The 11,595-nt window shown below is 41.5% G+C and overlaps 1 protein-coding gene across 1 annotated transcript in view; it reads right to left on the bottom strand.

Annotated features, from left to right (window-relative positions):
* The window catches only part of GRID1 (glutamate ionotropic receptor delta type subunit 1), a 537,830-nt gene that overhangs the window by 100,065 nt on the left and 426,170 nt on the right, over positions 1 to 11,595 (bottom strand). Inside the window, exon 6 of the mRNA XM_026851878.1 lies at positions 8,920 to 9,093. Coding sequence (XP_026707679.1) covers positions 8,920 to 9,093 — 174 coding nt within the window. The remainder of the gene's footprint in view (positions 1 to 8,919; positions 9,094 to 11,595) is intronic.

Below are 11,595 nucleotides of genomic sequence, written 5' to 3'. Positions count from 1 at the left end.
AATGTTTCATGTTTTATAATCTGGAGTTTGACATAAATTGAGAACCTAGGAAATTTGAAAAAATCCTCTGGTATAAGTGAAGATATATAAACCTAAATTCATTTTGGAAGAGTCAAAATGAGAAGAAAATGCACAAAACAGAGGGCGAGGATACCCACATCTTTAAGTAACTAAACATAAAAAGGGATCTCATGCGAAAACAATGCAAAACCTGTGAGATACCATCACTGAGAATCTCCCCCATCTGGCGTTGCCACCTTCTTTCCCTGCTTTTCTTCCAGCCTTCCTCAAGAAGCAGCCCACATTCCCAACAGTTGTATTTTATCCAGTGAATCCTTTTCCTTTTAAAAGAGCTCCCCAAAGCACCTAATATGCAGATTTCCTCTTTTTAAGAAAAGTAGTTAAAGAGTCCCAACGACTAAGTCTCTTCCACTCAGCTGCATTTGTCTCTCTACTCTGCAGATGTTTTCCAAACAACTTTCAAGTAAAGCAATCAGGTGAATCCTCATTATTCAACAGGGCACTTCTTCTCTGTCCAAAAAAAAAACCAACCAACCAACAAAACAAAAAAAACCCAACCAAACTATCAAAACAAAACCCCAAACCCCCCAAATAAACCACCCGCCACAAGAACCCACTTGCTCCGTAGATTTTCCAGGCATACAGAAAAAATGCAATCTCTTATGTGCCATCACGATCCTCTTTGCTCCCCACTGGATTTGATTTTGCGCTCTCACTTCTAACTGACAACCCATCGTTGGAACTGCCACAATTCAGGAACGCTTCGCATTTTCGCAGTTTGGCGCTGTTCTTTTGCAGTTCTGGAAAACTACAGCCTCTCCCCAAACCAGTTTGCTTGGTTTGCTAGCAGAGAGCTCTCAGGGGAAATCTGAGATGTACTTGGGTACGCTGCTTTCCTTCTCTTCGTACTTTTTATGCTCTTAGAGAAGCTGCCACAGTTCTGCATGTATAATGGAGTGGAAGCCTGAGAGAACAGCTTTTGAGGAGCTGAGCCTACCTGATCATGCATCCAACTCAAATTACCTTCTGTTGTAGAGCCACACAAAACGATATTGTGTTTGCCAACATAATCCTCACGGTTCAGTTAGACCTAGAATGGATGTTGTTAGCACTGCTGTTTCATTATTTTCTTTTGAAAGAATGATATAAGCTGCGTGACAGCAAGGGTCTGCACAACTGGAGTCTCCCACTATTTACATCCTTCTGTCATACATCCAGAAATGTGTACCAAGGCAGAAGAAAACAGTGCAGAGAACACAGCAAGTTACTTTCTGCCATGGAAAGAATATCCTGCACGTCCTCTTGTACTCACTTATCCATCGGTATTTTGCCACTCCAGTTCTCCTCTGCTGAGAGCCTCCTCCAAAAAAATGAGTATATGGTTCTTTTTAAATCAGCAAAATTCCTTTTTTTCATATAATCATACACTGAGTATTTACTCCAGTAAAAATGACATGCATACATTTCTACATTTTACCCACTGAAGAGTCACTTTGTCTGATCCCAAATGGCCAACTAGCTTCATGCTAGAAAACAGAATTGTGGAACCAGGTCTAACCTGATGCCTGAGGAGTGTTGTGGGAGTGCAGCTGAACAGTCAATTCCTCCAATACCTACAGCAAGACATATTATTGAATTACCGCGGGGTATATTTTTATCTTCTTTTTTCCTAACTCCTTTCTGCGGCAGAACAATAAGAATACTTAAACACCTCAAATATGCTCCTCTTCTCAAAATAATACTCCCTTTTACCTGAATTCATTACAATGTCTGTATTTTCTTGTAGAAAAAAAAGTTACTTAAGACACAGAAATTCTGGCCTGATCTCACAATAAATCCAGGGCTATAATAATTTCCTTTATTTTCCATTTTATTCATTTTAATACAGCAAAATCGCTGGGTACGTATTAGATTGTACCTGCAACACGAGTGTGCTGTGATGTTCAGAGTAGCGGTGCTGTGGGACGCAAAAGGATTCAGTGGACAAAGCCTGTGTACAATTGTTACTGCACCTGCACACACATTTTAATCTTCAGCCTAACTATCAAACTCCCTCTGAATACAAAGACGACCATCGAAAGGGAATCTGGGAGGTACCTGAGGGATCAGCTACACTCTGTCTCCACCAGTGCTGTCAGAGGCATGAGAAAAGAGTAAATCAAAAAATTAAGTCTTCAGGTAGCACTCAGAATTGGTAGCAAAAGCAGAGGGAAGAAAAAAAAAACAAACCAAAAAACCAAGGCAACGTACTTGGCTGCTTTGGGTTTTTCAAGCTCTGGTGCATTTATTTCCCCTATTTATATATAACAGAGGAGGGAAGGACATCTATCTGCCTGCAGGGATTCGCCTTCATACAGCAAAAACTCCTAGATGAGAACAAAGTGTTTCATTTCGGTCCTGTTTGGAGGAAGAACCAGTGATTTTCAGTTCCTCTTTCAGTTTATTGCTGAGAGCTGTAAGAGCTGGAGGTATTGACAGAGATGCTTTTTGATCTCCCTGCTGTAAGAGTGATGGTGGCTGTTCCACCAATACATTAAGGACTACGTCCTGTACATGAGTAATTTTAGGCATGTTCTGGTATATCTTCGGCAAATTATTCCGGATTTTATGAGCCTTTATTTTGCAACGAAGAAAAAAAACCCACCGTACACGAGTAGAGGAGAAAAGAAATTTGAACTGAGAGTGGAAATCTTTCCCTATCGCATTAATAAATGGAATTTTATAGGTTTTTATGCGAATTCCATGAGATTTTTCCAGAGTGATTTTATTTTTAAAGTTACACGCGAAGATATCTTTTAGCTCCTTCGGAGGCACTAATCACAGACAAGTGCTCTTCTGGGAAGACCAGCGAGCCACAAAGACTGACCCCAACTTCTGAGCCGCCAGCGGAGTCAAAAGTCTATCCAGACGAGACCACTGAAGAGACCAGCTGGGAAGACAAGCTGACACCCAGATGTCACTGCTTCAAAACCTCATTCCCAAACTGGGCATCTGCTGCCAAAATCCCCCTGCGAGCGGCCACAGCAGTCGGGTCCAAGGATGAAGCAGATGGAAGAGGAGCTGGGGCGGAGCGCAGCCTGCCAGCAGCAGCACCACTTGCTGCCTGGGGAGGAAGATGAGTCTGTTTGCGTCTGCACACACCAGCAGCCCCTAAAACTGGGTTTCAACTTCCAAAGTTCGAGTACTGCCATTCGCAGCTACGTACCTGTACCTCTAACGCATCTTACCAGGAGCAGTGGAGATGGATGGGGTTCGCTTACAGTGCAAGGGCATCCTCACAAGGGTATCGCTAGAGCACAGAGGCTGAAAATTTGACCTATTTAATTTTCTTAAATTAGTTTGCAGAGCCCGTCGTGAGACTTTGCATGAATGCCTCTGTTTTAAATGCATGCTTTGCTGCTCATGGAGAACAAAATCACAGCCAGCAGTCTGGCATTCATGAGAAAACCAGAGTCAAAAAAAACAAATGTTCATTAAAGACTCAAATGTTAGCTCCAGACTTCCAAAGGGATATTTGTTATCACTGAGGCAAATGAAAGCCTGAAAAAAATTTTCCTAAACCCACAGAAAAACAGCCCTCAATTGTATATTTATTCAAGCCTTCTGACAGTAAGGAATCTAGCTAGTCTATTATTTAGGCTTTGCCCATTCTAGTTTTAAGTATCTCAAACAATGGGGCTTCCAAAGATTTCTTTGGAAGACTGCACTCTTAGAATATCTTTTTATTTTTATTTTTTTTTTAACTTACAATCAGCTTTTCTTTCATTTTTATTTTTTTTCCCCTTTTTACTTATTCACACATCTCACATCACTTTTCCCTGCCTTAAGTTTCTACTCTCTGAATGCTCGCTGTCCTTCAGCTATTTATTATGAGTATTTATCATAATTATGAGTGTTTTCTTACTCAGTATGTTTTATAACAACATGTTAACAACAATACAAGGCTTGGACTACCCTGTAATGCTCAAGCCTGTCAGCTGCAGGCATTGGCTTCACTCACTAAACATCTCAAGAATTTGGCACAGCTAACACTAACTGTCCAGGGAAAGTCTAGCAGGAGACGTTTGATAAAGAAAACTGAACACAACTAAGAGCCAGACAGGAGGACAAGAGGTAATACTGGAATTGCAAAACAGAGTATAGGACTGTAGTTTTACGCTACCCCATTTATAACTATGGGTCCAAATCAGGTTTCAGAGGCAATAAACAATTAAAAATGGAGGTACTGACCCTTTCTTCTAGCCACCATTGTCCGCTCCCTGACAGAGCACTGAACAAAAATTCAGTTAGAAGATTATATAGAGACCTCCAGCAGTCAGAAGAGGCAGTCTAGGCAGAGAGGAAAAGCTTCCTCCAGAACGTACCTCCAGCCTGCTCACAAAATCCCACGTGGGCCAGAGGACACCCGCAGCTGTCTGGGATTTTTTTAACCAATTCTTCTGCTGACGTACCTTGTCTAAAACACGCGGCGCTGGGCCTCAGGGAGAGATTATGTCACGCAACGGGCACTACGGTCAGTTCAAGGATACTTTTCATTCATGCGGTGCTCAGAAAAGAGCTTCACCATGACTGAACGTCTGGCCGAAAGTCCAAATCAAACTTTGCTAAGAGAGACATGCAAAGGTAGGTTTGTAAAGAAAGAAAGAAAGAAAAAAAAATGTGGCTCATCAATCCTTTATGGGAGAAGATGAATGCTTTAGTAAGGCTTAGTCAATATTTACTGCCCCCAGTAGCACTTAACAGCTGTGTAGTAACAGCAGGGTAAAGAGGTCGGATGAAAAAATGAGAGTGAGGCTGTTCAGTTGGACAAAACTGCAGGATCAGGCCCTTAAGTTTAGGCAGCCAAACACAAATATTTTTCCAAAAAATATCTCCACTTACAGTAGTTAAACTGCAGTCATTCCCAAAGAAAAGACAGCTCATAAATAAAAATGCAGCTCTGCAGGAGCAACTACTAAGAGATGCCTACAAAGACACCTGATGGTCAACTCTGTAAAGAATAAAATTTTTACGCGGGGCGAAGAGCAGCTGTGTCAGTGAATCCCCTCCCACACTTCTCAACATCTTCTCTTCAAATACGTTTCAAAGCGATGACTGGAATAGCTCTTCAGCAGAGAGGATGAACCCTGAATCCTGTGAGGAATAACCTCATTAATTTTGTGACACAGTTTGCCGGGGTTTTCTTTCTGACTTTTTAATCTTACTATATATTTTGGACCATGCTAAGTGATTTTAAATACACGGTGCCCCTGTAATATGCTTTAATGTAAAGAGAATCTCGCAGAGATTGACTGTAGAAGTAGATAAATATGGGAAGAAAGAAACTGTAATGAGAATTACATTTCTAAAGAGAAACCTTTTTTTCAAAAACATTAAGTTTTTAGTTTATGAACACATCATGAATAACCTGATTAAGAAAAATCATTATTAATAATGAAGTGTGTAGACAGGCTTCAAAACTAATATTTAAAAGGGAAGATTTTTTAAATAAGCAGGTTATACATTAAAATTCCTTCAATTTGACTCTATGTCTGAAATAATCTAAACAGTTGAATAGTGGTAAACCCGATAACCACCATACAAATGCCATGCAGGGATACTTACTAGGGCTATCTAGGACTAACTAGATTTAACTATAAATCCTGAAGTGCTTCAGTATTCTCTCTCCAGAAGCTGATGGCCCAAACCACAGGATACTCATCACCAGTGGACGACAGCAAGTTCTAAACTGTCACTTTCCCACTTACAAAAAAGAGAGATGGACACAGAAAATCATATAGGAAGAATAAGAAAGAGATAAATGTAGTCCTCTGAACTCAAATAAAATGACCAAGATGGAAAACTTTATAAAGCTTTCTCTCCAGTTGAAGCAGAAACCCAGCTGGGTATATTATATGTGCAAGAAATAAGGGCATGAGCAAAATTTTGACAAGTGGGTTGATGGAATAAGATTGGATTTCCACAAAGCATTCAGAACAGATGAGTTTTTGGATGAGCTTGCAGAACAGCCTGATCTTTAAAAGCCCTGTCAAAATGCCAAACTGGGATGATCACCCACTGAAAAACAACTTTCCAGGATGTGGCACTAAAGACACTGAGAACAAAATCGTTCCAAAAAGATTTTCATTAATTTAGCCAGAACAAAGTTAATAATCCATGATGTAAACGTTTCTCTCTTTACTAGGTTGTTAAAAACGCTAAATTTTCCCCTATAAAAAAATCCTACAGCTAGAGGCTGACAGAGATTAGTTTATTCTTCTTCAAAGTCATTAAATAAATAATTAACCAACAATAGCTGGTAAGTTACCTTGACTACAAAGAATTATTAATATGAGATTGCCCAAGGGAGAAGGAGCCAGGGATTTCCAAACCGTGGTGTTAATCAAACTACTTCAAAGCAAGGCAAGGACTCGGAGCTGGCAGGCAGTCCCTGCCTCTGGGGGATTCACGCAGCCCGACATGGAGCTGGGAGCTACCGCAGCCCCTGGCAACAGGGGTAATTTAGTGATGTGTTTCTGTACAGCGAAAGGTCAAAACTATTTTTTAAGCAAGAAAAAAAAAAAAAGAAACAGAAGATTGGAAGTACCTGAATTGCAGGACCATTAATAACATGTCAGTCATGGTTGGAAATTAATATGAGCTGGATGCCCACAGGTGTTACGTAAGATGTTTTGGCAAAGCTTACGAAAAAAATGCAGCTCTGGAATGCTTTGGATAGAACTGTGCATGCTAAAAGCATCCTATATTCAGTCTGTAGAAACTTAAAGGTAATACAAGATATATCGGCGGTGTTTAATTAGCGCTGAGGGATCTGGTGGAGCTGGGAACTGTCAGTGTTGGGTTGATGGTTGGACTGGAGGATCCTCAAGGTCCTTTCCAACCAAGATGATTCTGGGATTCGGTGATACTGGGGACAGCTAATCCGAGAGATCTCACAAGTGCCTTTCACCTTTCATGATAATTCATTCCAGTGTGGCTGGACATGACAGTTACGGAATCCACTCCAAAAGGCAAACTTTATCCCTCTGCACTTCTTTGTGTCTCTTTCTTTTTTTCTCTAAGTGTGTAGAGAAGGAACTTATGGACTAAGGACAGCATTATCGTCCTATTCTCTTAAAGACGGTTTCTAAGGTGGTGTAGTATTTCTGAAAGGGAGAAACTGAGAATGCTTTAATTCTCAAAACCCACATTTGGGAATCAGCAGGATGAGGGTCCTTCCTCAAGGGTCCCTGTCAGTGAAGTTTAGTAACAGGGGTCAAGGCTCTTCATGCTACCAAACCAGTTACTGGTTTAGCAAATAAAAATTTGCTCAGAGACGTGTGTCAGAGCCCTTCAGATGAGGCTCTGAATTAGATTATGCATAAACCAGCAACACTCAAAATCCTGCTGTAATGTAAGATTGTTCCCCAGTGAGTGATTTATTGGTGCAGGATAGATATTTTTTTCCAAATACTGCAAACTGCTTTGATCATCTGAAATGAATGGCCTTTGTTCTTGTTACAGCATACCTCAGAATTACTAACAAAGACCAAAAGTTTCTTTTCTTTCTAAGCCAAGACAAGCACAGACTTTCCCCTGTACAGAAAGAATAGATGAGCGCTCGGAACTACAGTGCCTGTGATTGGCATTTCCCAAACTTTGGCACTGCTATGACAGAACCGGCGTCGGCAGAGGTTGTCGTCAAGGAGGAAATGTCCATATCCCTCTCTCAGAGGATTTCAGTCTCTGCCGATACAAGTTTTCAGTAGGGCACAAATAAATTAACATCCTCATCCATGTGCCTTGGAAAATCTTCACCTATCTACCTCTCTTCCTGAGAATTTCCCTACCTCTCCTGGTTTCCCATAAGCCTTACACTTTGCTCTTCAGAAGCTCTTTCAAGCCAGCAGGAGCTACTCCAGAAGGACCTCTCGGCCCACGCTGCCTTCCTGGGCAGGCTGCAGCAGCCCAAGCTACCCACAGCCTCCTCCCCACAGCCTAACCAAGCCCCTTCTAGACTCATGCTAACGCACAAATCCCACCCCTGCCAACTCACAGGCTCACCCACTGTGGCCTCACCCAACCCACCTCAGGGCAAGAGTAAATTTGCAATTAAAAGTTTCTCATCAAGTTGATATTCTCAGTCTCACTGAAGTTTTCAGTTTTATCCAACAGCTTCAACAGTAACACAAATGAGATTCTTAACTGTGTCTAAAGTAAACCAGAGTCCCGCTGAAAGTCCAAGACCTGTGTTTCTAAATCACTGCCCCATCCTTGGAAATAGCACCCAAAATTATATTTAAATTACTGCGAGAAAAATTCTGATATCTGGGATAAATTGCCAAGAAATCTTGAGACGTTGCTTACACCAGAGTCAAATCTGTTACCAAAATCTGGAACTTGAACTCGTACTGCATATTTCACACGCTCAGACAATTATCAGCTGCTAGAGACTTCTGAGATTATTGAAATGGGACAGATTGAATACATCAGCTGGATTCAGTCCATTTCACTAAAAATGAAATGCTCCACAGCCCAGTGCCCATCAGAGCTCTGTTCTCCCAGATTAACTCTTTCATAGCAGATGTCTAATAGACACGAGCAAGCGGTGACACTGCAAGACTATGATAGCACAACTTTTTCTTTTTTTCCAATAGAAAAAGATTTTTAAGAGAACAAAGTATACAAAATCAGCTCTGAGTTAGTGCAACCACTTGCTGGTACTCCATGGACATAACATCACTCCTACACCACCCAGTGCTGGGAAATAAAATAAAATCCGTCAGGAAAAGCCGACCAAAGGTTACATGCTCAGGTTTATCTGTATTCATTTTATTCCTCCTGAGGTAACACAGCCACAGAGAACTCTCGCATGTCACGTTCCTCGGATGGACTTTTCTGCTGGGCACAGGTACCGACCTGCAGCATCTGAAGGTAGCCTTCTTGTGGGTCGCACAGCAGCGAAGATATCCGGTGATTGTTCCTCATGCACCTCTGATTGTTGTCCCTTGAGAGAGGGAAAATTTGCCGGATAACTGTCATCCTCCCCAGAGCACTATGCACCAACTCTAGTATTTCATTATCGGTGATCTCCTGTGAACGAAGACACAGTCTTTTACAAATACATATTTGTGCAGATGTTTTATATATTCCTTTCAATATCAAATAAATGTTTTTCAAAAGACAACAGAAGAAAAAAGTTACAGACACACATGCTTAGTCTAGGCCAAACGTTCTTATTTTGTGTTTAATAACAACAATGGTATTCTTTTACACGTCATCCGAAACAAAATTATCTCAAACAAAGGAAAACAGCTTAACGCAGTAGCATCTATCTTGGCAGTACTAACACACTGCAGAGGTAGTTCCTCACAGGAAAGCACCAAGACAGTCTCAATAGATTTCTAAATAAAAAACCAAGAGCTTTCAAACCAAATTTATACAGAAAATTTTTGGTTTAACAGAATAGAACCTGACTACCTCCTCAGAACAAAACAAGAAAAGAAAAACATAACAGTCTTTGGGAAATATGGCCCTGACACCTGAGAACAATGTTACAAGAAAGTACTTTTCCCATAGGAACAAGAGATCATTTCCTGCAGACTAATCCTGATAATGACTCAAGGAAGTCTTTTGAGGTTATCTGTATTAGGAAGTAAAAAAAAAAAAGAAAAAAAAAAAAGGAAGCCTCATGGAAGGGGTTGGCACACTCAGGAATGCAAGTTTCTGCACAGGGAATAATTAGGGATAAGATATATGGCGATCTCGAGGCCGGGTTCTCTTCTTTCCAGACTTCACACTGTCTAAAGCTCCTTTGCAGACCTTCCCACGTCCCGTCTGGGGACAGAGCCTCCTCCTACTGCCCTGAGATTGCAACCGAAGCCAACTCAACGACACGCTTTACATATTTTGTGTTTAAAAACCACACAACTCCAAAACTTCTTTTTTTTTATTATTATTTTTTTTTTTATCCCAAGATAAATAGCTTGAAGATCAGGGGCTTAGCAGATCCTGAATTCACACCAGCTTGTGCTGGTGATTTCCAGGCAGAAGCCTGCTGTGAGGGAAGGGCAGGCAGGGGGCTGGCTGCGTTCCTTCCCCCAGGCGCCTCCTCCTTACATCCCAGCTCCTTACCACTGCCACCAGCAGCAGCAGCAAGTGCCACCAACCCATTTCCAGCACACGCCAGCTGCACAGCTGGGCAAGCACTGCCCAGCCTGCCCAGGGCTGCTCTCAGCCCTCCGCAGGGTAAGGGCTGCAAATAATTCATACTCGGTCAACAGGGCCCACACCTTGTGATGGGTCATCAGCAGAAGTGACCCTGCACCCGTATTTTCAACATTCAAGAAAAAAAATTAGTTTGTTTTCTTCCCGTTTCCTCTGTCAAGCTGTGAGTGAAATGACCATGAGGTTGTTATAATTACTTGTTACGGTTGGCTAGTACCGTAGCTTTGGCTCAATTTAGTTCTTCTTTGCCGATTTCCCATCGTTTTTTAGGAACATGAATTTTTAACTTTGCAGAAGGTGAAATTCATTACATTAACGACAGACCAACTGGTACGGTGTGAAAACAGAAAAATCAGAAAATAAATACATTCTTATAGAAGCCAAAGATTTGTGAGGCTTAATAGAAAATGTTGGGCGGCACCTGTAGCTTTGCAGATAGACACCAAAAAGAGACGCACAATCTCCGCCTGGGGTTTTTCTGCTGTGGGGCTGAGGGGTGTTAAAGCCACACAGCATATTTAAGCTGAGATCTGAGGGAGCGACGATTTTATGAGATGGCTTTAACCTTATAACCCCCCAGGCTGCATCACTTGGCAGGCAAACTCTGAGTGGCTGGAAAGAAAAAAAAAATTAAAAAATCACAAATCATCCAAACCTTCCGTTTACCTCACACCGCACATATATATTTAATGTCCTCCCAAGTGATGCACAGCCTTTCAAAGGTATCTCACTGCCTGTGTCAAATGCTTGACTTGAGACACGTAGCAGACCAGAACTGCCTCCTCGGTGGGATTTCCAGAAGTGAGGTAGTGGAGAGGATCAGTTCCCTTAGATGCATTAACCCAGGTTATTCCCAGACAGCTCGCAGCACCAAGTTGTAAAAGTCTAGTTACTATGCGGCCAAAGATGAAAATCATGAGCCTCTGGAGGGAAATTCAGAATTTAAATTGGGCTAAATCTGACTCAAAGTGCCAACTTTTTCTGTGTGGACAACTGACGGTAGCTAAATCCCTCGGTGCCTCAGTCCAGTACATAACGCCAAGACAAACATTTTGCATTTTTTTCAGCTGATGGACATTCATACCAACTAATGATTGATTCCTTTTAGACACTGGCTTCCTTTTCAACAATGTAAAAGCACAGGAGGAAAAAAAAAAAAAAAAAAAGTTGTCGGAAGCGCTGGGAACTGAAGGTCTATGTCTGCATTTTTGATCTGGTGCTCTAAAAGCTAAAGGTAATTCTGGGACAGCCCTGACTTAGCAGCCCGTGAAACCTTAAATGTCATGTGCAGAAAGGTTACCTGCATTCCAACTGTGATAAATACAGGGGGAAAAAAAGAAAAAAAAAAAAAAAAAAAAAAAAAAAAAG

Source organism: Athene cunicularia, assembly GCF_003259725.1.
Source record: "Athene cunicularia isolate RWA chromosome 6 unlocalized genomic scaffold, athCun1 chr6_part2, whole genome shotgun sequence".
Taxonomy (NCBI): Eukaryota; Metazoa; Chordata; class Aves; order Strigiformes; family Strigidae; genus Athene; species Athene cunicularia.
This window is presented reverse-complemented; position numbering and strand designations above follow the sequence as displayed.